Raw genomic sequence first — 27064 nt, 5'->3', positions numbered from 1 at the left:
AACTTAAAAGTGATTGTATGCCTGTAAATAACACTTTCATGGGCTCAAATAAGTTTTTATTCCCTGACTAGATTTGATTCGTTATTAAATATTAATCTCGAGCTCTATAAATAAAAACAGGCTGAACAAATTCGTCTGAAAAATTGAAAAATTAAAAATCGGTTTGGGTCAAATCGTATAATCAGACAAAATTATATCAATCATGGCATTCAAAAAGAACCGAATCGAGGCAATTATTACTACTATTATTTTATCAAGTACTGTTATGTTGGGATAAATTTAGGATTCTAAAACGGTTCGATTTTTTTTTAATTAAAAATAGTTGAATTGAAATTTTACTACGTTTGGTTTGTCATTAACTTGGGAATTCAACTTTGATCATCAAACTCTCAATCTCGTATCGACCCCAAAAAGGGTCAAAAAGCAAAGGCTGACATAATTTACTATTGTTGCTCGCCGTGCGAGTTAAATAACACTCGAACTGTAAGACAAAAACAGCAACAACAAAACCAAAACAAAACAAAACAAAAAAAAGCTAAATATGCGCCTTCGGTGAAGACTAGGCACTTTCAAAGCCAAAAATTCGAAAAACACCTGCAAACAAAATGCAGAAAAGTTAGCCAGCCTTCTTGTGGATCCTCAGTTTCTAATGGAGCCTTTTACACAGAATAAGCATACCTTCATCAGCCTGGTACTTGTTTTTGTCATCACCAGCATATGCAAGTAAATTGTATTTGGGATTCCACTCCACGCTGTTCATGGCAGCCCTACATGGAATCTGATGCACCGTTCGTCCCGTGTGCACATTCGACTGTTTAAAAGGATTAACAGTTTAACCACCAAGTTTGGTGTGCGTGTTCAAAGAATGGTAGGCTGGTCTAGCCTTTGAATAGCTCTAGTCAGGTACACTTACTATATCAATGAACAAGTCTTCACTAGCAGATGCAATATAATCACCGGTATAATTGAAACTAATTGTCCTCACAGGCCATCTGAGAAACACAAACAGAAAATAATTTCAGATTTGTTGTCACAAGCTATATATAGTAATTATTATTATTATTATTTGAAAAAACACAAGCTGAATCAAAAAATGAACATGAAAATCCAGGGGAACTCACTCAAGCTTTGTAAAGGTACGCACACAGAGCATCTCAGAGATATCCCACAGGCTGACTAGGGAATCAGCACTTCCAACGGCAAAATATCTGCCTCAGTAACAGGAGGTTACTATTTGAGTATAGCTTTTCATGTTTGCTAGTTTATATGAATGATTTACATCCTATTGAAGTAAAAGAAGAAAGAAACCTAAAATACAACACAGATTAGTTTTAAGAATCTGCTATGAAATTATGCATTCGATTCTTACCTTGACAATCTAAATACAATTAACAACAACACAGATAGAAGAAGCGTACCTTCCCACTGGATCAATAGCAATGCAATAACAACCAGCAGTATGTGCCATGAGGGTATCCAGGGGCCGCAGAGATGGGTAAGCCAATACTTCGACAGTCCCTAAATTAGGGAACAACCCATGGAAAATAAGATTCAATCTTGGCAGTACAAAAGACCAAGAATCAATTCAATGAATGATCTCACCATTTCCTGTTGTTAGAAAGAACATCTCTCCTGTCATGTTCCAGGCAATCTCATTCACCTAGAAAGTTGGAGGGAATGATCAGGATTTATTTAGTATATTGGAGCAAGTAGTTGGAGTTGCGCAACATATATGCCAAGGGTAGATAAGTTAAAGTCAATTCTGTTCCAAAATGCTTATCAATCACACATCTAACATTTGAGTAATGTATACTGGGAAAAAAGGGAATATTGTGCGCTTATCGTATTATCTAATCATAGATGGGTACAATTATGAACTCAGAGAAATTTAGGCTTCAGTATCTATGGTGGACCACTTTAAAGGATATGAAAATAAAGAGGAGCTGAATCCCACAACAGAAAACAAGACCTAGAAAACACAGGCGGTGAAGAAAGTAAGTGCAAGTGCTGAGGAAGCTGGATCAAGATTACAATAGCAACACTCAAAAGAACTTGATCGATTGAAAGGCTACATGCTTAATCTTAGATTTCCTCTTTTTCCCCTATTAGCAAACCATGTTCTGTTCCAAAATCCTTGAAACTTTAATTGGTTTGGTGGTAAAACCTCAACATTTCTTTTAACAAATGCATCAGGTCTCAAGGGATGGAGGATGCAAATTGACAGAGCATTTTGATCCCATAATAAAATAAATGTAATTTGCACTATAACTAACAAGCCCATTATGAGGACAGTAATTTGAGCTCTGATTCCAGAATATCACGGGTGGTTTTAAGGCCAAGAGAATCAAAGTAATTAAGTAGCTAAAATAATTTCGTCAATTATATGAGTACGGACCAATGCTCATTCACAGTACGTGTGAAACTAGAAGAAATTTATATAAAGACAAATTTATGAAAATTTCCAAAGTTCAGTTTTAATAACTCCCTTTAACTTGAAAGATAAAATGTCAGAAATAGAACAAACAACAAAAAACAAACCTATAAAGTAGACAATACCTCATAACTGAACTTGCGTCTATGAATTGGTTTAAACTTCCGTACGTCCAGTATTGTCAACTCATCATCCTATGAATCACAACAACAAAGTAGACTTAGAGTGTGTTTGGAAATCTATTAATCTTTTCCAAAATGTGGTGTTGGCTAAAGTAATGTCAGAGTAACTTTGTCTCAAAAATTGTAAAATCCCATTTGCAATGAGAAACCAAGCAAGCTATTACATACTTAAGGGAAGCAAGAGAGTTATAAGAAAAAGTCTAGCCAGTAACTACCAAAGCTCAATGGTTTCAGAGCAGGAAGCAATTAAAAGATGCCCAAGATATAGCCACCACTGAAATGTCCACTCACAGTATCACCGTTTCAGAGCTTTCAGTGAATGAAAGGAGTTGAACAACATACCCTATTACCTACAGCTACGTGAGTCCCATCAGGTTTGTAGGTGATGTTAATATTCTCCCCAGTAAGTTCTGCCTGTTGCGAGCACTTTCCACCTGCAGAAGCCAAATATGACAAAGCATTTTGTCAAATCGTTCTTGGCACCATACATTCGAAACTAACTCAAAGGAGGAAAGTCGAAAATTTTTCTAACTATTACAAAGATATTTTTTATCAACAAAAAACATTGATCTGATCTTTCCATTAAAATGTTTACAAATGATAAAACCATTTGTCTGCGGATTTCAATATTTACATAAGGTTAATTGTCAGGAAGATCTGAAGATAATTCAAAGTATTAAGATAGTATAACTTCAATTTGTACTATGACAAATCAGAATAAAACTGAATAATCACTTACTACGAGCATCCCACAAACGAACAGTCTTGTCTCCAGATGCAGTTGCAATCAGATCAGCATGTTTGGGATCCCAACATAGCTGATCCACACTATCAGTGTGACCCTTCAATTCAATGTCTTTGACCTTACCCTAAAATAAAACCCAACCCCAAAAAAGAAAGAGAAATAAACAAATTTTCAATCACATTAAAAGAATGAGAAAGTAAGAATTATCTGCACTAACATTAATAGTGACAACCAACAATATAAGAAAACCCCAGACAAAAAGGTGATGAGAAAACAAAGTTAAAGTTAAAACATAGATTTGGTCACCCAAACCATGTACTTGAGCATTTATTTAAGAAAAAATATAATTCTGGACTAATCGGCGCTGACTATATGAATCTTTGAGTAAATGAACCAAAATTCTCAATATGCATTCTGATTCAAATCCTTCCGAAACCAACAAAAGAAGTTGTCTCAGAACACTTTTCAAAACGAACAAAAGTTAACACATTCCTTAGTAACCTTAAAACAGAATCTGTCCATTTTTGAGTCAGAATGTAACTTCATCCTCTCTCCTGTCTATTGACATCATCTGGAAATTCTCTATGCTTATAGCTTTTGCCTCTCTGCCTTTTTCAATGACTTATCCATTACAGCAAACAATTTCCCTAGCGTCCAAAGTCCAAAACTTCATGGATTTAACTTCCAGTGTAATCAGCCCTTCCCATGATAATCTGTTATCTGTCACGATAGTAATTTCCACCCTTGCTCATACGGCCAGGCTTCCGTCATTCTTTACCAAATGCATTGATTTGATAGCTTATCTCCAGAAACCATTTTGTATATTGCCACCACAATGGTTCAATTTAAAGTGATTTGGTGGTTTAGACAGTGAATTTATAGTATAGCTAGAAGAAGTAGAAAGAGAGAGGAAAAAGAGAAAATGAGTGCCAATGCTATTAATACCAAGTCAGGATGCTAAATAGAACGTACCCTGCACACAACTACTAGACAAGGTGAAAAGAAAGATCGTCCCTAACTATGTTCTGAGCAATGCAAAGTCTTAAAAAATTAAAGGAAAGAACAAGAAGTCCAAAGGGGAGGCATTTTACATGTCCGTGTGGCTCAATATACCATACTCGAGCAGTTTGGTCCACAGAACCAGAAGCAAGCTTTGTGCCAGTGCAATTCCAGGCCACTGAGTGCACCTTTCAGAAAAGGGAGCAAAAATACTCTCTTAGAATTGAAACGTAAACAGACATAGAAAGCTACTTTCGTAGAAATTCAACGATATGAAGCAGAAAATATTACGCCTGTGGGGTTCGGACAGGTTTACAATTACCATCAGAAGAGCGAAGGAAATACCTTCTTTTTGTGGCCTGAGTACTCTCTGCTATGTAGATTCTTAAATGGGAGCTTTTCTTCCATCGCCAAACCAACGAATCTGGAACACCTTTAGGCTTAACAGGAAAATTCCGAAAAATTGAAATGGTTACAGTGCAGCAGAGTAGGGATTGCAGATGCCGTTATTTTCCAGCCGGAACAAAAAGCATTATTTCGTAAAGTATTTCAGAAGTTTGGGTCTAAACCAAATTAGACAAAAATTGACCTTGCCCAAAACTTGCTATAAAATATTCAAGTTGTCCAGTTTGATCCTTTCTTATTTTTGATAAAATTATAAAATAGTTTATGAAATCATTTTGCTCGTAAAACTATTTTATTTTGAAAAAAAGATTATAATTATATAAGACAGTATTGATAATCATCGACATATCAAATGATCGATATAAAAGCTCATAAAAGCCACACTAAAGTGTTATGCAAATTGGGCTTCTACAAAATGCATAAAAAGTCAAATAAAAGATTTTTGTTATGCCACTTTGTTGTGGCTCCAGTACGGAGTTGGAGTATCATCACAGTAAAACTGGAAGATTCTCACCTATTGAGCTAAAAAAAAAAAAAAGACTTGCTTGTCATATTCTCGTGTCTGTAGGGACAGACCTCAGTAGATCAAGTGTTAGTGCCTTGCTTTTAAATCGTGGATGAACCCAACTCTTTTTCTAAAATTTTGTATAAAAAAAAAGCTGAGATTTTGAGTTGGTTGTGAGGACTGAAAATTGCATGAGCGCTCTAAGAATTTTGGTAATTGGCCTCAAGGAACTATGAGGACTGCTTCATGAAGCTATCTGGGGCGGGGGAGTCCACAGACTTTTACTGAAAAAAATTAGCATAAACCTGTTACTGTGTTATTGATATGTTGTGAGTCATCTTGTTTGTTAGGGGTTTTTTTGTTACCCTTCATTTAAGAAAAGTAACCCACACGTCCATCATAGGTCCTAATTACAACTTCATCTTTAAGAAAGACTTGAAAAAACAGTGTTATTCGGTAAAAAAAAAAAGTGGGTCAAAAAGTTGTAACTATTAGATACGCAAATTTATATAACCTTCTTTTTCCTCTTGTTATTTTGGAACTGATATTACCGTTTCAACCAAAAAAAAAAAAAAAAGAATTGGCGGACAAGGAGATAGTTAATTCACTTTAATCAAAATTTCAAACCTTATACATGAGAAAAATTATCACTACTATTGTATTTAATATAAAACACAGTTGCCTTACTCACAAATTGATATATAATCTAACGATATATATAACTATTTTAGAAAGATCATATAACATATACTATGATTTAGTAATTTTATTAATCTTTTCAAATTAGTCAATCAAGTCTTATATTAAAAATTGGGTGGTAGTATCATTTGAGACTAATAAGAGGATAATCTCACTTTGAATTGGATAATGATTGAATCTACATTAAATAATACTACTCATTAATATATGACCTAATTAATTAATTTGAGTAAATTAAAAATGTTAGTTAAATTAGTTAATACGATATTTATTTCTAAAAGACCTAAACATCTCTCTTAATTTCTCTTTTTTCTTCTACTTAATTATTGTTACGAGGAAAACAATATGATTAATTTGAAAAAAATGATAAACATATGAAATAAGTATATAAGACCAATATTAAATTTCTAATTAAGTTTAATATTTAAGATAAAAGATAAGATGAGTATAACAAAATAGTCATTTTATTCCAAATAAAAAAAGGTCATCACAGTTAAAAAGATGTCCAACCCCAACATGATTCAGCCTTACTTTGATTTGATGAAACTGTCCACACAAGACGAACGACGAATTAAGAATCTGTAAACATCAAAGTTTCTCCAGCCGCAATTTCAGCCTACACTTCCCTCAAGTAAACGAATCACTTGCCATATGACGTAAAACATTTTTATATGGCAAAATTATTCTCTCTTTTAACCATCTGCATGACATTTTTAGGGTCTCTCGAGTCTCCAACAATCCTATATACGATCTAACTGAACAAAGATGAAGAGAAGAGTAATATTACTCATGTGTTCTTTTCTGTTTTCCTCTTCATTTGATGATTGATGGCACAATCATGGAGAAAATTCACGTCCAAGTTCAAGGAGCGCCATCAATGGAAGGCGCAATTACAGTGTAGAACAGAAAATTGTAAAAGATAGTGAATAAAACGAGAACAACTGCGGTATAACCCAGAAACGAGTCTGATATCTCGAACTCCTTCTCTCTCGTATTGACGCTACTCTTCGCTTTTTCTGCTTCTTCGAATTTCACATCTGAGGCTGCATAATATGATAAAAAACAATTACAAATTAAAATTTCAATTTCGGATTCCCAAAACTGTTAGTTGCGAATCGAACTACAAGAAAGGTGAAGCCAGTTCAGAGGTTAATCTACGACGAAGTTGTGTCGGAGAGAAAGAGAGTACCTCTGAGTTTCGGGGAAGAGACTTGCTTAGTGGAGAGAGACTGAAGCTGCTGGTCAAGCTTCTGGAGGGCTTCTCTGGCCTTATCTTTGTCAATCTCATATTCTTGTGGCTCTGAATCTTCCTTTTCCTTCGTCATCGCCTGAACTCGGCAACAAGAAGACGAAGAAGAAGGAGAAGTAGGATTTCGCTTTAGAAGCTTCAATTCCTTCAAATCCAATGGTCTGATCTTCTGAAATAGCAAGAGGGGTGGATGCTTATGGAAACTTACAAAGTTCATCGACGTCATTTCAGCCTCCCAAGAAATGGAAACCCGCTGAACTAAGGATAACGCTCCGTCTTCTTGAGTCTGGTACCTGGCAAGGGAGGGCAATTTTGTTAAAATATGAAACATAGGGGGGATATTTTGGTCATTTCGTTGGAATGATATTTGTACTGTTATCAAGCAGTACACCGGAGAAGAAAATGAACGTATCAATGTTTTAGTGGGATATGTTTATCAATTTTTTTGAAAATTGATCTTATTAATATTTTATTCAATAATAATTAAATACAAAAAAAATTGAAAAAAATGTTCAGGATAATTTTAAAAAATATATCATATTAACTCTTTTAACTAAAATCTTTAATCTTTTTAAATTAGTTAATTAAATTTTACATTAAGTATCAGAAGTATTATATAAACAAAAATAGCAAAATATTTAAAAAATTGATAAAAAATTATATCAAATGTTTAATAAGTTACTATGTTCGGTCATTAATATAAAATTAGTTGATTAATTTAATATATTAAAAAAATTAGTTAAATTAATTATTTGTAATAATAAATATTTTTTAAAATATCTTTGCTAATCATATCTATTAAAATTATTATTTAATAAAATATTTAATAAATAGTATGTAACTACTATGAAAATTATCTTTAAAAAAATATAAAAAATGAAATAAACTAGAATGTTATATTTAAAATTAATTATTGATAGTAGAATTGGAAGCAGCACCTCTTTCATCATTAATGCACGAAACTCACCAACTTTTACAGTAAAAACATATAAAACACATTGAAGTGAGAAAAAAACAAAGTGAAATTTTTTATTCTTATAAATAAAATTGATAAACTCGAGACATAATCAGGCGTTGCCATGTGTCACGATGATTAGCCTTGTAAAGATCGCAATCGCATTGGGTTATTGTTTGGATATTTACGTTAGCAGTAATTAAAAAAAAAAAAAAAAAAGAGGAAGACCCATACACACACAACTGGTGACAAAAATCATGAAAATTAAAAAAGCAGAGGAGCGCGTGTGCGACTGGGAGAAGCTGAGATGAAGAAGTCAGCAGTAGAGAAGAAGAGAGTGCGACGGTCTTCAGCAGCCACCCAGAATGGAGGCAGAGATCCCACCTCCGACACTCCTCCTAGGGTTATTCCTCTTTCTCCCTTTGATCTGCGAATTTCTTCAGAAAATGCTATCCCAATCCAAATGATAAATGTTTTACGGAGTTGCAACTTAATCTTCACTAGTTTTACTGCTGGAAGTTTCACTGTAGTGGACTTCTCATCCTATGGCACGCAATATAGGTCTTCCATTTTGGTGATCTTATCAATTTAGGAGTCGAGTGTGTAATGTAAGACATAAGAATTTATGTCTGCATATCTGATGAAAAATGTTTACTAGTATTGCTTCGCTTCTTTATTTTTGGCCGAGGGTAAATTGTTTTCTACTACTTTTTGGTTGATGAGGAATGGTGGGGTGGCAAGGGTAACTTTAGTCAAAAGTTTCTTGGCGAATTATTTTTACCCTGGTGTCTTCGGATTCTGAATTTCAGGAATATATCAATTGACCTGATTGTAAATTTTTAAGGCCAGTTTGTTGCCCAGAATCAGCACAGTGGTACCGGTACCACGGGATTAAAGCATATGATATCAAGGGAGAACCTTGAAGATAAACTATAAGAAATGAAAACTTTGCTAGTACATTTTATCGTTTCAGACCCATTATTTACGTGCCACTTTATTTTTCAAGTTACATTTGTGTAATAAGGCTATCTTGTTCTGTTACTTCTACAAAAAAAGAAATGAAAAACCAGGGCCTAGTGAAAACTGATAGCTTATGGTGGAACTATGGAAGATTTTTAAGTATGGGTTTCATTTACTTGTTAGATGGCCGCAGCCGAGAACTTTAGTTAGGTAAAAGTCCATTATATATTTTTTGGTAGAGGTAGATAGATCTAGGTTTCATTTCAATCCCTGTGTTTTTGATATTTTGAAATTTTACTCCTGCTTTGTGGACCAATTTGCTGAGCTGACGATGGCAGCACAAGTAAATTTGACGCTCTTATTATATGATGATTCTGACATTGTTTTGTTTTCAGAAACAAACTGCCAAGAAAGATGTGTTTCAGTTGTTTGCTGAGAAGGTGAGAGACCATAAGGATTTGGTCTCCAGATGGGCTGTTCTACAGGAGACACGTGTTGAATATTTCAGAGGGAAGGATTTTGTGAGCTTTATGAAAAATCATCCGGAGTTCAAAGATATCCTAGAATCAGATAGGAATCTGGAAACAGAAGACATTGCTGAGATTCTACTAAGTAAAAATCTCTTGGTACGATGTGATCGCGTGGTGAAGACTGTTCGCCCTGGGAAGAAAAAGTTGTCAACTTGGCCTGCACATCTAGAAATCTTCCATGTAAGCGTTTTATTTTTATTACTTTTGCTAATTCGGAGAATGGAGACCTGATGATCAAAGCAAACATAGGCTTGCCTTTCTCTTTCTTTTTCTGTGCCTGGGTAGAGACTCGGGCATTTAATAATTAATACAACAAAAACAAAAAGAAGGGAAGCCTTATCCCACTAGGTGATGGATCACACTTTGCCAATTTGTCCTCATCAACAACTGACCTTTTAGATATACCGATCACAAAAATAGCCCATTCGATAACTTCATTGAGTGACTTTTAATAAGTCTTTATCTCTCTTCATTGTACTCAAAATCATCTGTTCAACCCTCCTCACCGGTACTTCCTTCAGTCTTCTTTGTACAAGTCCAAACCCCCTTAAACAATTTTCTACCAGCTTGAAGGTCTTTTAATCTTAAGGAAAAAAGGGGAAATTCCACTCTTTGAACCTTGTATGAGATACCTATGTGTATTTGAAGCCATCCACAGATTGAAAATGTATATACTTTTTTAAGGTAAAGACTGAAAATGTAAATTTTGTGCTGATACAATTAGCATGTCAGGATGAATTTTTCTGCAACTTACTTTTCTTTATGCTTTACTGTTGGTTAAGAACGTGTTTTTGATTTGATGTTTGGATCTAACAATATTTGACTTTGGTAGGAACAAGTATTCTCTGGCAATGATGCTTTTTTTGCGTGGACATTTGTTAAACGTCGGCCACTTTGGCAGACACTCCTCTCTTTTTGCTGGCCTGTGTTGACATTGGCAATTTGCCTATTTCCCGTGTATCCCCATCGCTGCAAACTAATAATACTTTACTCATGCGCTGGAATCCTTCTGCTTATTCTCTCCTTGCTTTCGGGTAAGTTTTGTATTTTTCTTCCTTCTTTTTTCAATCTTATTCTTCTAATAACTTTTTGAGACTTGTATTGCCAACTTTCATTATCAAAAGGACAATTTACTATGTTGCAGCATCACACTGTGGACAAGCACTCACTTGTTCTGTGGTTGACACATACGCATTGTCCCTTTTCTTTTTGAGTTTGCTATTCAAACAATTCTGTTCCCATTTGGGGTCATGCTGTCTCTTTGTAGTTGCTGCCTTTTGAGAACCATCATTACCCTTTCTGGAAGGGTTGGTGGTGGTGAGGTGCGAGTTTTTTATGCTTGTGTGCACACTTGTATATCAACTTCCATTTGGTCGTTGCAATGGTTTTGTAACTGGCATCCTAGCTTAAACTTATTCATTAGAAGGATACCCCCAATCACGGGATGACATGATTTTGTATTGATGGACCGAGCAGAAAACATGCTGCTGTTTTGATACTTTTTGCTGACATGTCATCTTTCAGGCTTGCTTTTTACTTAAACCTTTCCCTTTTAAAACTTTCTTTGATGAATTTGAGGATGTACTGTAATATTCTAGTTAAATGCGCATGGAATCAGAAAAGCTTTCGACTCAGTTTAATCATTTACATGCTTCTTGCACCTTAAGCTTCCCGGTTAGAACATAGACAACGAATGTGAAGTTTACTAATTATGCTCCATTCCGCTTCAGTAGCTTCTTAGGACTCACAAACAGTTATTTCAACCCTGCAGTAAGAGCTACAATATTTGGTGCTTTATATATCATTCTTGGAAAGCGGGTTTGGTTCTTCCCAAACATCCTTGCTGAGGAAGCAACACTGGCAGAGTTATTCAGATTTTGGCCCAAGAAAGATGAGGAGGAGCGACCAACGTGGACAAAAAGGCTTTTTTATGCTATAGTAGCTGTGCTGGTCATATTCTTGCTGAGGCACCATGCCCCTGACGAAGCAGCCAGAGCAAGGTGAGTCCCATCTTTGTGTGTAATGGTTGAATTAGATCCTTTCACTCTGTGTGCTCTGTGGAATTCTCTGTTTCATATTGGGCTGTCTCTGTTATCTGAAGTTGATATTTTCTATCTGCAGGTACCAGAAGAGAGTATCAAACATCATTGACGACGTTCTTGATTGGTCTCCAAGTTTAGCCTTGTCTGGGATGATGGAGAAGCAACAAAATGTGGTTAATGCCACGGGGTCTAATGACAGTTCACAAACGAGCAACACAAGTCCAGAACAAGCAAGTTCACCTGAGGATGGTGGTGCAAAAACTTTCTCAGAACAGTACGACGCTGAAGAAGTTATGGGAAACACAGAGGATGCAGGTGAAGATAAACAGAATGACTAGACGGTGATTATATGTCTATACTTTTTTGGGGCCATAATTATATATCTAAACTTAAATGTCTAGCAACTATATCGGAATTTTGTTGATGTATTTTGAGTGCAAAACCATGTATCAAATAATAACAGTAAAAGCAGCTTGAGAATAGTTTTTCTTCCAACGGACTCTGCATCTCAATGCGGTTTAAGTCTGATTTTCACGTTATATTGCTTTGTTTAAGATCAGATTAAGGCTCGTTCTCACTTGTCAAAATCAAATCTCAGTGCGTGATTCTAAAATTTTAGGTGAATTGTACTTGAACCCTGAAAAGGAAAATCTCAAGTTCGCCATCCTTTGAGTAATTCGAAGTTCAGTTGGCTTGCGGTGGGCGAAACTTTCTCCTCCTTGTTTGGAAAAATTGATGTGTATGGCAATAGGTTGCAGATTTTAAATAATGCATTAGTTATATCTTCTCAAGAGCGAAGCCGATGGCAAGTAATGGATACCTTTGGAGGGATGAGTTCGTATGTTAAAACAACTAGACATGAAAATTTTGCTCTCTGCTTGAAATTTTTGAGTTTAACGGTTTGAAAAATGGGGCGAAAGTTTCCTCCCCAAGTTATTTTCTGGTTGGCCAGGAAAGAAAAAAGGAAATATTTCCCCAGTAGCAGAACCATTGAAGTCGATATTTGTCAAGAGAATCTTTCGAAGGTTCAGTTCCCGTGAATATTTTTACAATCAACTTTGCGGGTCGGGGTTTGTCGTTCGATCGGATTATCCCGTAAAACCAAATCGCAAGTGCTGTAAATGTAAAGCGCCAAACTTTAATTTTATTTTTTCCGAATGATTATTTATTGACAACCTCATATTCCTCCCCAAACAACCCCAAGTCTCAAGAAGCAGGGTCCCAGCTCTCGATCAAATCCTCCACACCATCACCAGGAACATTTTGAGTACATATGCTGTTTACGGACCAGAATCAAGTTAATGGGAAAAAACTGAGTTGATTCGGCAGGTGAGATACTGATGAACACACATTCATCCTAAAATACTAAAAAGTGAAATTGACATTTATGGTAATCCTCTTACATGTACATTCATAAATCATAATTAACCTAACCTACGCCTAACCTACAGAGATTTTGTAAACTAAGTTTACCCAATATTATGAAGTCATAAAACAAGCAAGCCAGTGAGTCCCAAGAAGCCTTCCATTCAGGTCGACGCATATTACTGATGAAGAAGAAATATGGGAACTTAAACAGGTGTGGACTTGGGGGGGAGCGAGCGAGAGATACTCTAACAGAATATCAGTGGGAGAACTAAAACCCACAAAATCTTACTGAACTCGTACTATCATTCTATTGAGTCAAGTAGCATTAACCACCCGGTGAGTTACACAAATTAGGCCCATCATCAAACCAGAGGAGGTACATGAATAGTTTCTAAGTTTCCATGTCTTGTAACCAGGCCATGCATCTCAGCTTGAGTTCACTAACGACTATCTCTGTACAAAAAAACAAGAATGAGAAGACAACGTAGGATTGATTGGCTTCAAAAGAAGTCACAGCCTAATCATCATTCTTCTCCCCACATCATATCATCCACATCACAAACACAATAATAAAGCCAAGAATGATTTGCCGCTTGGCATGTAACTTGCCAAGGATGTTAAAAGATAACCAAGGTACTGACTAGCTATTTCACTTGGATACAAACCCTACCTCGGCATCTATGCCCTCAAGCACCAGGGTTTCTACTGAATTGCAAGACGCCTCTGTGAAGTGTGTTCAGAAGAGATACTTCCCCGTTGTTGTCCTGAACAGTCCCCTTCCTCGACTCTTTCACCTGAGTGCAAATGATAAGTGGAAGATTGCAAGCCACTATGATTACGATAAGGGCCATTATTGTTCGAGTAGTTGTGCGCATCATATTGGTCAGGAAGTTTATATCCTCTGGCCTCTTGTTGCACATTTGGAGAGTTCCATGTTTCAGCAGACTCACAGGGTAAAGGTTCAGAACCAGATGAACTAACTGATTGTGAAGATACCACTGGACCAGATCCCACATCCTTGTCTTTGCCAGAGTGGTTTGAACCATCAGTGGCATCATTTTTCTTTGCAAAGCGACCTCCAGTACCCCTTGCCCTCCTCATTGCATGCTGATGCCGAGATTCATGAAGGTATGGCTGTGCAGGACAGATGTTAGCAAAGCCCAGAAAAGTATTCCACATTGGCATGCATAGAAGATTATGCATAATAGTATACTTACTACAACCAAAAACATCATGAATCATTAATTAATCATTAAATACTAAAATGGAAATATCCCTCCAGTCTTAAATATAAGAACAAGTTGAAGGGTTTATTGTAGTCCTAAATACAGGACATCAATCTTCTCTGTCTGGCAACATCTGCAAGCTACTTTATAAACTAGCACCTCTTAACGGGCAAAGTAGATTTGCCTCCTCCAATGGCAAGGTAGGACGTCACAAGAGTAAAAGATATTCAAGCCAGAGTTTCCTTAAAAGGTTCAGGGGGAACCAATTTCTATATTCTCTTCAAAAACCGTGGAGGTTTTTTCAATAGACAAGTTATAGTTATACAGGAAAAAAGGGATAGTGCAGTATAGAATAAAAGGAAAGAGCTACGCTTGAAACACAGAAGATTGACCATGCAAAAGAGCAATATTGTTCTGCTGCAGATCCAACATAGATACCATTCAAAGAGACCATTAGACAAACCTTAATGAAAGTTAAAAATGCTTCTGTTGTAAGACCGAAAATGTCATTGTAATATACACCAATTTTTACTCAAAACAAAAGAATCAAGGTGTCATTCAACGTTTTAGGACAGTCTTGATTCTAAAACTTTCTAAGATCCCGACATCAGCAAGTTTCCTATTTGTTGGTGCAAACAAGGTCTCCCCGCTGAACAGGAAATGAGCTACCTAGACGCCTATGAGGAAACTGCTTTGAATAAATCAAGTACGCATACTCACAGAGGCCAGGGACCGCAGACAAAATTCAAAAATAAAAACTCGCAAGATAAATTTTTTCATTCTTCTCCTATCAAGCGCCTACAAGCATCTTAAAGAGCATGATAGATTTTAAATTGATACCAAACCTTATCCATAAGAGTTGGGATTTGTTTATGTCGCCATGAAAATATATAGATCAGCAGAAAAGAAATAGGTTAACCATAGGAGTAACATGCACCCCATGGAAACAAAAATATCAAACACAGATTTGATAAAATATCACTCTTGTCAGATTAAATAAAGCAACACTCAGTTACGGGAGAAAAGAGTAGCACATAAGCATAGTCACACAATCTTCACGTGTGCATAAGCATTTTTACCTTTCTAGCTTTTATTAGCTTCTTTTCCAGCTCTGCCTTTGCTCGAGCCTGTCTGCGCCTAAGAATTGCTGGGTATTGCTTCGCATTTACATAAACAGGTTCTTGTGCCATCTCAAGGGGCAAAGGCATTCTGGCCTGTGGCATTCCCATAAAAGGAGGATATCCCTGATGTAAAAAAATTAGTTATTGTTCTCTTTTATAAACAGCAGAGTTAGACATATATGATTATGGCATATGACGAGCCTTCCATCAGGATTATGCAAAAGCTGCATTTCTGATTAGATTGGTTTATACAAAACAACAGCCCGTAAGAGTGTGATGACTTTCGTGAGCAGTAATCATGTATAAACAGAGAATAATCTCATATACCAGCTGGTGGGGACCATAAGCCGCCATCATTCCAGCAAAATATGGATCCTGATAAGGATGTGAAGCACATGCCTGCAAAAAAAGAATAGGAAGGATGCTAAAAATCTTCCTTTGAAGGATAAACAGAGTCCCCATGAATTTATGCCACTCAATAATCCGTAAATTATAATTCCGTTTTTTCTTCTAACTCACTATTGAATGACCAACTAGTTCGAGCTGTGGAGCCTGTGTGAAGCATTCATCTCGCATGGATGGTGCAGACGACGAAGCATGCTGCATGCCCTGGTGTTCTTGAACGTAATTTCCTACCAAGGAAACGATATGAAATTTTAGCATCCGCACCTTATAATAATTGGGGCCATGAAAATAATATGATTCATAAACTTATTTACTATATAACATAATGCAGATGAACCTGATTGATTAGGAGCACCGGCTGGTGATTCTTTAGTGGCATCATCATCTTCCTCATTCAAACCACTATTGGACAAAGATTGACCATCATTGGATTCAGATTCAGCATTAGGGCATTCCAGTGAGGATGAATTCGATGCATTTGCCCCGGTCATTGCTTGATTCACGGGATTGTACCCAACACCACGCCACCAAGGCTCAGAATAAACATTGTTCGCTGGAAAAGAATGCTGATCAGTCCTTAGTTGATTTGCAGTTTCAGACTTGGACTGCATATTTTAAGATCCCTGCAAAAAGAAATTAGAAAAGTAAATATCATACCGTGTTAAAATGAAGACAATTTAATTAAAAGTCAATAAAGCCACCAAAAAGGTTCCTTCACATTAAGAGAACCATCAGTAGCAAACATAATTAGAGTAGCTACAACATGACCCTTTCTGATTAGGCTAGCTACACCATGACTCTTATATCATGTCTTCGTTCACTACAGAACCATCAGTAGCAACATAATTAGAGTAGCTACCACATGACTCTTTCTGGGGGCTTCATATTTTATCTATTACCTCCATTTCCAATACAAGGCATTTTTACCTCAGACACACCAAGAGAAATGGTTGGTTAGTCAGTTAAAAATTTAAGGTTTTTCCAACTTGGCCCTTCTTTAAATGCATGAGACATGGAGCATATTAATGAAGGGAGATAAGTAATTTTATTATACTCTTACGGGTATTTTAGGGAAAAAGAGATCATTTGCCCTTAAAAATCCACAAAATGCCTTTATACAGTGAAACATGGTATTGTCAAAAACTCGCCTTATATTTGCAAGGGAGAGAGTAATTAGTTGCAGTGAATTGTTGGTAACGCTTCCCACTCAATTATCTAATCTAAGTTATAATAAAAGCAATATGTATCAGAAATCAACTCGTTTTCATATTTTGTTTTTCTTGATCTTCTGCTGTACTTGTAACTCCTACAAGAGAACAACTTACACAGAAATTAATATCAACTAGAAGACGAAAATGCAAGCACTGCTACATTTCTTTTGTCAATCTATTCTGAACCAAACTGAACCAGGGAAAAAAATACCAACATGCAAATTGAGCTGCCAGCAATTGAGGCAGGATAGCCAAACCAGACACAAGCTTCTACACTATAATTGATGCAATTTCGACAAATTTGCAAGTCTGACCGATCCCACTAGGAGCTTAAAGAACCCAATTCTCCCCACCCCGCATTCGCAACCAATTTCATCACATGATGGAATTTCCCACATGCCCCAATCAAATTGATTTCCATGATTCCATATCAGAATTAGCAGAAAAAAACCATGCAGTCGCAGAATTGTTTGATTCAGACTAAAATTAAAACAACCTCAACAAGTAAAACACAAGAAAACCACAGAATTCTCCCTATATCCCAAAAACCCTAACCTCAAAAGCCCCGCACCTTAATCGATCACTCACCCGATCAAATCCCCAACTGAAGAAGAAACAATTGACCAAACCAAAGAACTTACCCGCGCAAACCAGATGAAAAAAATACAAACCCTAAAGTGTTGGGGCTTCAGAACATGATAGACATTCAAGGGTCAATCTGATTTGCCTCTCAGTTCTAAATGAAGCACAAGGAAGTACTAATTTTATTATTAAAAAAAAATAATACCCCCAAGTCCTTCCCCTCAAGGCCTAAAGTGCCTTTCCTATTTAAAATTTCCAGGGCAGGACGTCATCCAAATGTGGGCCCAGTGGGTTTGTGACGAGACACGTGGAGCGTGTCTGCGCGGGCAACTGGCTGGACCGGGATCCCAGTCGACACAACAATCCGGAGTGATAAAGGAACAGAACCGGGGCAATTTTTTACTTTCTCGGTTTTTATCACTTTATCAAAATTAAAGAATAATAATTAAAAATAAAAAATAATTTATCTATATTTAAATATATGAATTTAAAAATTAACAAAATTATCATATTTCTGAAATTAAAAAATATAATAAATATTATTTTATCAAATAAATCGTAAAGACAATTAACCTTTTTTTACTCTGTAAGCCTTAGAGTAAATTTTTAAATATTTTATTTTATTATTTATATTAAATTAAAATATCATAAAAGTTTTTTAGTTTTTTACATATATGTATTAACAAAAACAGACGCAAGAAAATATCGGAAAGAAAAAAGTGCATCCCAATTCATTATGAGGAAAGGAGCGACCGGCGAAATCAGGTTGCCAGTGAAGTGATGACTGAGGAAAGAAAAGTCCAAAGGAAAAAAACAAAATTTCTGGCCCACGTGACACGCACTTGACTAGCAGTAAACCGGGAAACGCGTGGCCTTCCGGTGGGGACCACATCGTCGAAACAGTGACAGCAACGGCAGCCACGTGTCCCTTCAGCATCTCAAACTCAGCCTTCAACTTTCTTTTCTTTTCATTTTATTTTCAAAAAGTCTCCTGGGAATAATTATGAATTCCCCACCACCACTAGAACTAAAGTTAGGCCCAGTTGGTTCCCAAAAAAAAAAAAAGACAAATCTAGTACGGCGACCAAGAATTTTTTTATAAAAAAAGATATATTATTAAATAAACATGAAATGCGAAATTATTATAAAATTAAGAATATAAACGTATACTATAAAATATCAGGTTAAAATACATTCAGTACATGAAGTATTTTCACAGGTGTATTCACCACTCCGAATTATTTTGTAATATATCCAGTATTGTGAAATATTTTTTCTGCTTAGAAGTTGATACACCAAAAAAATCTTTGAATGCTAGATGTACCTAAAAAAATACTTTAAAATGCTGGATGTATCCAAAAATATTTCAAAATACTGGATTCACCTTAACCTTAAAATATTCCCTCCTCCTCCTCTTTATGAGTTACAATTTTTTAATACATCATCCCTTTTATAAATTACAACTGAATATTCATACATTTGTTTTATTTTTATTCCAATTAGTTATTGCTCATCTTTTTTTCTTCTAAATCAGTCTGATTTATTTTTCCCCTATTCTCTCTCACTTCCCCTCTCAATAAATAAAAGTATCTTTAAACAAAATACATTTCTTATATATTTATTGTATTTCATTCAATTAATTTTTGCCAAATTCTTAATCCACATAATTCTCTTTATTTGTAGCTGCTTAATTTGAACTTCATCTGTAGCTTAGTCTTTTTTTTTTCCCCATCGTGAATTATTTGGATTATGTTTGCTTTATACATTAAAAACAAAAATTTGAATCTAGAACCACACGTTTCAAAGATGAAAATCCCTACAGCTCGTGTTAATGGGAGTGTAATAGAAGATAAAATATTGTGGTGAGAAATGTTAACGTCACGCGCTAATGGGGTGGCATCGTCATTGCAGACAGGGAGTGAAAGAAAGTAAGGAGATGGACTTTTTTTCTTTATCTCCTCGTTATAATAATCAACAAGTCAGGATAATTGATGATACCTTAATGGATTGGGAATCTGGATTTATTACTTTTTTTAATGAAACAGGTTCAATTAAGAATTGCACAACGTGGCAGCACTCTTGCCATGTTGGTCGTTATCATGTTGGTCGGCCTTTTTTTTGCTCACTAGATTCTCCTATTTGTGGGATTTGATTTCTTTCTAATTTTTTTCACAAATAAGAAATTACTATAATTCTAGGATCTTTCTTTGACAACCTTGTAGCTTTTATTTTATATTAAAACGTGTACTGAAAAAAGTTTAACAACAACATGAATTTATATATGAAATCAAACCATACCACTTGGCCTAATAGATTTTTTTAAATGAATTTGGAATTGAAATAAGATTAATTATAAAAATTGTCGATAATTATAAAGATATGTTTAGTAGTAAGTAAATAAAATTTAAATATAATTTTTAGTTCATGTTACCGTGCTGGCGTGCTATCCGTAGGAGGTAAAAAATTTTAAAAAAAAAAAATCCCAAGGACTCCAAACCGTCAACCACATGGTTTTTCTCCAACATCGATGGCTACCACCATCCCCGACGAGCCACCACCAGCCACCGTATGGCCGCTCACCCCACCACCACAAAACACCGTCAACCGCCCACCACAAATATATTCTTTTCCAGAATAATATGAAAACCGGCCTACAACCCATCATCTCTGATCCACTTCTGTGGGCGAGCTTCGGCACTAGCATCTCACAAAAGGTTGTCTCCGTCGGTCGTCTCTCATCGCCGCCGCCGTCGTCCGTTCAATCTCCAGCAAACAGTGAGCATCAGTTTCGACGCCCACAATCCCGCCGATGATCTTCCAATCTTTCTGTTAGCATCTCAAAGCTGCTTGTCTCTGTCAATGGAAGTCAAGACCCTATGTCGAATACACCCATGCTCCATGTGAAGGATAGGCGACCCCGTGGGTGGAAGCTGATCAGTTCAAGCACGGCGGCTCTTTGACTGGTTCTGGGCGTTACTTTCTAGTAGCTGCACTATACTGAGTCAAGGCTTAAATGATATCCCTAGTGTTTTTTCAGTCACGGGCATCTCTTATTAAAAGGTAATTTTGTTTTGTCATCAAAGAAGCAGCCCAACCCTTATTCATCCTTATGTTTAGTGCTGCGTTCATGATTGTATCTATTTTTCTCCTTCTCTATTCTATGCTGCCGTGTAAGGTTCCTCCACTAATCTTATGTTTGGTATAGAGAAAATAGAAAGGACGGGGCCAAAAATTTAAAGAGACTCGATTTTTAAAAAAAATTAGAAAAATAGAGTTACAGAATTTCAACAAAAAGAATAAGCAAGATAAAAATGTAAAAAAATTAATTAAAAATTTTTAACTACACTTTTTCAATTTTTCAAATCGACTTTATCAAAATTTTCCTTTCCTTTCTTTGGTTTTCCTTACACCACAAATGATGAGTGAGGATTGTGATTAAGATTAAAAAACACATGTTAAAGTACCGTCTAAATGGAACGTTGCCTATTATTTGAATTGGACAAACTTGTATATCTGGAATTAGAGAATACAATAAAAAAAATTGTGATATTTATCAATTCCACATATATAAGATTACTTAATTTCATATAATAAAAAATTACTCATATTAAATATTCTTTAATAGTTTTTCTCAATCTCAATCTTAATTTTTATTTCTCATTCTCAGTGTTTGATATCAAAAGCTACCCATAATGGGTCGTTCATGAATTTCCTTTACCGTTTCCCTTATTCTTATAATGTTTGCAGTAGGAGCTCAAGGGCTTCTAATAACCTTTTTTTGCCAAAGTATTTCTAGTAACCTAATTTAAGTATTTCTCTAATCTTATTTTAAGTTATTTTTACTGTATCTCACCGAAACTAGGGGGAAAAAACCCTTACTTCAGGGGTGTTTGGATAGAAACCAAACCATGGTTTCAGAAGTGCTTTTACAGATTACGAAGTAAATATATAGAGGAGGTTGTCTCGTTTTACGGAAAAGTGCTTCTGAAACCGCGGTTTGAGAAATACCAAACACTCCCTTCATCTTAAAATTTAAAAGCATGATAAAAGTAAAGTTGGAGCTATGGTGCGCCGTACTATAGGGGAACGGAAGATCGTACCAAATGCAAGAGGTGGGGCCAGGGAGGGGAACAAGACGACACGTGTGCAACTCTTGTCATCACCTTCCACTTGATCATGGCTCATGTGTAGATGTTTCGTACAAAATAGATAAGATATGCAGGTACATTGATAGAAAGAAGCCAGCATTATTGGGAGCCTGAAACGAGCATCCCAGAACACCTTTCTTTTTACTTTCATAGAAGCCAAGGAATTGAAATTGAAAAAGGCCAAAAAAAAAAAAAGAAATTGAAAAACTTAAGATACATCAACCCTTTCAAAATTAATGTTATCAATTTTTTTTGGCAAAAAAATTGATCGCATTATTTATGTTATCAAATCAATACTCTTTATTTTTGCTGAGATAAAATTAGGCCCATAAAAAAATTGATCATATTATTTATGTTATCAAATCAATACTCTTTATTTTTCGCTGAGATAAAATTAGGCCCATAAAAAAAATTGATCACATTATTTATGTTATCAAATATATACTCTTCATTTTTTGCTGCGATAAAATTAGGCCCGTTTATTTATATCATCAAGTCCATACCTCCGATTAAATCTGTAAAATATCAATTTTTTAATAATAAGAATTCACACGTATAAAATTTCAAAATCATAAATATAGATTTGATTGAAAAATTAAACCTAATGAATATAAACAGTAAAACTTAAATTATGCGCTTTTTTTTATAAAAAAAACAGCCAGAGCATATTTCATTATACATGATTTGTAAACAAGGTGAATTGCTATATTTTTTATATTATTGATAATATTGATGTTAATATTGATTTATTTCAAAAGTTGCATATTTTCAAAGGATAAAGTGCTCTATTTGTGGAGGTAAACAAAGAAGTGTTCTACAAGGAACTGTGAATTGAGCAGCCCAGCTCGGGGGATTCAAACTTCTTATGAAAAATAAATTATTTTCATATAAGAGTTAGTTTAACTTTCTATTTGATTCTAAATATAAGACTTCAATCTATTTTATCTTTCATATTTATCTATTTTTCTTAATATTGTGTAGTTACGCATGTTAAATGTTTCATTAAATGACACTTGATTAGTAAGAGTATTTTAAAGAAAATAACATTTATTTATTACAAATAACTAACTTAACTAATTTTCTTAATCTACTAAAATTAATCAACTCTTATATTAAGAGCCAGAAGTAGTATATTATAACTATATATTTTCTTCTTGCGATGCATGTCATAGATAAAATACATAAAAATTTAAAAGAAAAGGAGTTGGATGGAGTTTAATAAATACTTTCTCCGGTTCTATTTTATAAGACCTTGTTTGTAAATTAGGACTGGAGGTAGCATATGGAAGAAAAAAGTTTAAAAAAAAAAACATGGAGTTTGAGATAAATCACAACGTAATTCATGGATAGTGTGATGTTCAATGAATTTTATATTTTATATTAATGATGTTGATTGATGATATTGATGATTTTATTTCACTCACAACCCCCAAATTTGGTCTCTTCATGTCATGTGTGCCGTGATGATACTGGAAGAAGAGAAAATAATTTACAATAATTAATTATTGTGTCTATCCTCTCAATTCCTTCCCACTATCAACCGTGAAGGTCAGGTTCACTAGTGGGGGAAAATCAGTCCATAAAAAATATAGTGGGAGAGAACCACTCAAAAACAAATCAGTGGGAGAAAAGACATAATTAAAAAAAAAAAAAACCAGAAATCAGTAGGTGAAAAGAGGAAAGAGGGGAGGGTTCAAATACCAGACACTTCATAGCTGCAGTGGAACTTCCCTTCAAGTTTAATGCCTATCACCTAACAATAATGAAGATGATATCAACTCTTGAAAAGGCCCATGGCCACGAAGTTGCTGTTGCTGCCACTTTTGCCATCACCTGCACCATAGATTATATACGTCTCTATCCAGAGTTAAGGCCTATTACTCATATACCTAATAACCAGGCCTTTATGTATGCTTTTCTTCAAGGTTGATACATTCTTATTGTTTCACAGTGATAAACTGTCTACAATATCTAATCATTTGTTACTACTGAAGTAGATAGACAGTATTCTGGGGATTGGTGGAATGGATGGGTAGAGATTGCAAGAAGATGCAAGGTAACCACACATCTCATCCAACATCTTAGAGACACGTATAGATCCCCGTTTTTGGCAGATGTAACCTTTAAGCTGGGTGTGCCAAAACATGATTATGGCCTTACTCCAATGTGATTCCAAACACACCCTAAATCCCAAGGTTCATATGAGCCTTACAATAGAATTCCCGGACTTCCAATGTAAGACTAATTGTACAAGGTTGGCGGGTACACGATCATATTCGAAGAGTTGCAAGAACAGCACGACTCTGGGGAACTTCTATTTATCTATGGTCAACTGGCGAGTTTAAAGGCATCAATGAAGAGTCCATAAGTGAAACCCATTTTAAAGTTGTTGAGAAGAGCAATGGGGAAGGTAACCTTGGGCCGGCTGTAATAGAACTTAGTCACATACTCTGTCAGGAGAACACATACTACAGCAGCAATCACATCATTTACTGCAAGAGCTCCAAAAGATAGAGAAATTGTTTGTGCAACATAAAATCCACCCAACAAGGAGATTCCACCAAACAGTGCCCTCCGAGAAGGACTTCTGAAGTAATTTCTTGAGAGTTCAGGAACAATTCTAATGATGTCCACAAGTCTTCGTGATCCACCATTCTCTTGAACCGCCCTAATGCGAAGCCCTGTGGAAGATCTGGCTATAAGCTTTCTGGAGATATCACCTTGGGTTTTGGAAAGTGAGCCAAATCTGAGGCCTACTGCAATCGAGCTCATTGAAAGTGCCATTTGACTTTCTTCTATTATGAATCAGTACGGTTGAGAAAGCTAGCCAACCTAAAATAGTTGACAAGTAAAGTATTACATCTCAAAACCACCCCAAAATATTCGTAACAGCAACAATGTCACAAATAAATGATATCTAGAAGAAATAGCAACCAACTAGAATAAATGCAGAAGATTACAGGGAATTTATGGTTTATCTTGTCCCTAAATTTTTTTGTAATTAAAAGGTCATTCCTAGTCTTCGTTCCAGTTTGCAGATTATGGTCTTTTATTGATGCACAATTCTCCACAATTTAGAACAAATTATTCAAAGATATATGATACTACAATTTACCTACCCAATAAAAGCATAGAACTAACGAAGGAACAATCAGTTGATGTTACTTTTATCTTCCTGTTCTAAGCGCTAAAGCTAACAGAATTTCCAGGCTTGAGGGAAGTGGACCAGACTCATAAGCTGATTGATCCATTTACAATGGACAAGCAGGGATCTTTAACAAATTCGGAGAATCTCCAATCATAAAATGTTGAAAACTGGGGACTTAATGTGAGATATGTTCCACTTATCCTTATTATGGGCAACAAAAGTCCTGAAATTTGTAACGTCTCAGGTTTGCCGGATCATCCAAGAGAAAATATTGTACGACCTTCGGTCTTTAATATAAAACCCTGTTTGACTTTTATTTGGTCCTAAATATAAGACCTCAATCCACTTTGTCTCTCATATTGATATATTTTTTCCAAAATAGTCCTTCTAATAATAATAGTTTTAGTCAATATACTTGATTAGCAAGGATATTTTAGGAAAGACAACACCTATTGAAGACAAATAACTAACTCAACTTACTTTCTTAATCTCCTCAAATTAGTCAAATAGCTCTTATAATTAGGATCAGAAGTAATATTTGATTCTTGGCTTCACTCATATAGGCAGCTTTACCGCTATTTCCTTTCACTTTTCTTTTTGGGCCAAAATTTCCTTTCACATTAACACCCTCAGCCCCAACCTCTCCCCACCAACCAGATATGTTCTAATTGTCCCCTTATTGGCATAAAGTAGTTCAATTTTCAAAGTCTGTTCCAAAATCCAGGCTTCCACGTATAAAGGGAGAAGGAGCCACAAGAAGTAAACATCAAACTTCATCTTTGGCGTTTATGTTCACACACTCATTTCAAAGGCTTTCTCTAAACCACCTCAACTAGGCAATTGCAGCACGGAAGGTTCCATCTCAAAATTTGGAAGTTTTGGACAAGAGCTACAATGATTGCATTCCAAATATCACATTCTTACTGAGGATTCAACCAGAGAGTCTCCTACCTGCCCTCTTTTTTCCGAGCTTAGCAAATTTATACAACCCCGCAGGCCAAGAAACAAATTTACACAATGAATTTTCTTTTTCTAGCAACGACCAAGAAGAAATCAGGTCACTGCCACCACCAAACTTAGCCACATAGAATTCAATAAAACCACATTCTTGGACATCATCAAATAATTCATTGGCTTCCACAACCATAGTGTTGTCCAGATGCCGCTCCACACCCCCCGGAGGGCCCAAACACAAACAAAATATTCCATGAAACAGTGCTTCTCCAGAATTCGGATAATTTTATGAAACAATTTTGCACCATACCTTCTTCCACCAGTTTTAGATTGTCATATTTAGAAAAACCTTCAAAATGCGAAGTCTATAGACAATTGGCAACAACAGAGACTGAGAAAAGTTCATTCACAGACAAAAAAAAAATCTCATAATACAATATGAATGAAATATGAAATCCTTTGTCAGATTCAAAGAAGAAGAAAAAGTTCAAAACAATGTACAAATTCCATTCCTTACCATCAAAACTCCTAAAGACGAAAAACAAAAGAGAAGACAGAAGAATCAGCTAAGGCATCAAGACAGAGTTAATTAAACTTCGGTATACCTAATTATCCGAAATTCGATCCTCGCAGGTGCAGTCTCCAATTTGAACTGTTACAGAGCGGAGACCGACCACTGTGCGATGTTGGCGGTAAATAGACAATGAAGCAGGAGAAAGAGAGTGCGAGAGAAAATGGAGTAAGCAAGCAAGACTGAAGACTGGGGAGATAAGAGAAAGTGGTCGTTTTCTTTTGGCGCCTCAGATACAGTGGAGAGGCAGCCAATCAGCTTTGTGAGGGTGAGGTGGAAATTGGATACGGAATGAACGTGATGACCCTTTGACCCGGAAATGAGGCTGCGTAGTACTTTTTCTCTCATATGGGCTTGGGTTTTCATTTAATAGGCCCAAACCTTTAAGCCCAACAATAGAGTTGGGCCTAAGGGAGCTGACGCAACCTATGTATAATAACTTTTTTTCACAAATATAGGTTGAAGTTAAAAAAAATCATATAAATATTATCCTAATTTAACCTCTTGATAAGAAAATTTTCATCCTCTTCAGGCCAAAAACGTGGGGAAACTTGCATTTCACTACACACAATACTATATACAGTACATATATAGTTGAAATACATTATAAAAAGCATAAAATCTATTT

General features: G+C 35.6%; 5 protein-coding genes across 9 annotated transcripts; 1 reads left to right on the top strand and 4 right to left on the bottom strand.

Annotated features, from left to right (window-relative positions):
* Positions 1-322: 322 nt before the first annotated feature.
* Positions 323-4960, bottom strand: LOC114728707 (THO complex subunit 3). Its single transcript, XM_028915640.1, has 11 exons — positions 4703-4960; positions 4450-4545; positions 3353-3482; positions 2956-3047; positions 2557-2625; positions 1603-1660; positions 1419-1518; positions 1122-1208; positions 914-992; positions 679-811; positions 323-594 (listed from the first exon to the last, which is right to left on the bottom strand). The coding sequence occupies exons 1-11, from the start codon at positions 4763-4765 to the stop codon at positions 560-562; spliced, it is 942 nt and encodes a 313-aa protein (XP_028771473.1). The 5' UTR covers positions 4766-4960; the 3' UTR covers positions 323-559.
* A 1575-nt stretch (positions 4961-6535) lies between these two features.
* LOC114728711 (uncharacterized) lies at positions 6536-7510 on the bottom strand. 2 transcript variants are annotated; one of them, XM_028915645.1, is made up of 3 exons: positions 7424-7510; positions 7156-7301; positions 6536-7009 (listed from the first exon to the last, which is right to left on the bottom strand). In XM_028915645.1, the coding sequence occupies exons 2-3, from the start codon at positions 7289-7291 to the stop codon at positions 6828-6830; spliced, it is 318 nt and encodes a 105-aa protein (XP_028771478.1). In that variant the 5' UTR covers positions 7292-7301; positions 7424-7510; the 3' UTR covers positions 6536-6827. The 2 variants fall into 2 exon arrangements, with proteins under 2 accessions (XP_028771478.1, XP_028771477.1); XM_028915644.1 differs by having other exon boundaries at positions 7156-7504.
* Positions 7511-8421: 911 nt separating this feature from the next.
* LOC114728670 (uncharacterized) lies at positions 8422-12170 on the top strand. Its single transcript, XM_028915601.1, has 5 exons — positions 8422-8573; positions 9526-9840; positions 10493-10694; positions 11432-11660; positions 11782-12170. Exons 1-5 carry the CDS (start codon positions 8478-8480, stop codon positions 12038-12040), a joined length of 1101 nt encoding a protein of 366 aa, XP_028771434.1. The 5' UTR covers positions 8422-8477; the 3' UTR covers positions 12041-12170.
* Positions 12171-13053: 883 nt separating this feature from the next.
* On the bottom strand, positions 13054-17821 carry LOC114728688 (nuclear transcription factor Y subunit A-1). Of its 2 annotated transcripts, XM_028915625.1 has the most exons (7): positions 17675-17821; positions 16160-16445; positions 15937-16049; positions 15745-15816; positions 15376-15540; positions 13741-14204; positions 13054-13523 (listed from the first exon to the last, which is right to left on the bottom strand). In XM_028915625.1, the coding sequence occupies exons 2-6, from the start codon at positions 16431-16433 to the stop codon at positions 13773-13775; spliced, it is 1056 nt and encodes a 351-aa protein (XP_028771458.1). In that variant the 5' UTR covers positions 16434-16445; positions 17675-17821; the 3' UTR covers positions 13054-13523; positions 13741-13772. The 2 variants fall into 2 exon arrangements, with proteins under 2 accessions (XP_028771458.1, XP_028771457.1); XM_028915624.1 differs by having other exon boundaries at positions 13054-14204.
* A 5421-nt stretch (positions 17822-23242) lies between these two features.
* Positions 23243-26661, bottom strand: LOC114728667 (uncharacterized protein ycf20). Of its 3 annotated transcripts, none has more exons than XM_028915595.1 (2): positions 26471-26661; positions 23243-24595 (listed from the first exon to the last, which is right to left on the bottom strand). In XM_028915595.1, exon 2 carries the CDS (start codon positions 24545-24547, stop codon positions 24092-24094), a length of 456 nt encoding a protein of 151 aa, XP_028771428.1. In that variant the 5' UTR covers positions 24548-24595; positions 26471-26661; the 3' UTR covers positions 23243-24091. The 3 variants fall into 3 exon arrangements, with proteins under 3 accessions (XP_028771428.1, XP_028771430.1, XP_028771429.1); XM_028915597.1 differs by lacking the exon at positions 26471-26661 and adding an exon at positions 25863-25902; XM_028915596.1 differs by lacking the exon at positions 26471-26661 and adding an exon at positions 24879-25181.
* Positions 26662-27064: the final 403 nt, after the last annotated feature.

This window comes from Neltuma alba, unplaced genomic scaffold (assembly GCF_004799145.2).
Source record: "Neltuma alba isolate B1F8T4 unplaced genomic scaffold, ASM479914v2 tig00012565_pilon, whole genome shotgun sequence".
NCBI classification, from domain to species: Eukaryota; Viridiplantae; Streptophyta; class Magnoliopsida; order Fabales; family Fabaceae; genus Neltuma; species Neltuma alba.
Note: the sequence above shows the minus strand (reverse complement) of the source record. Positions and strands in the feature narration are given on the sequence as shown.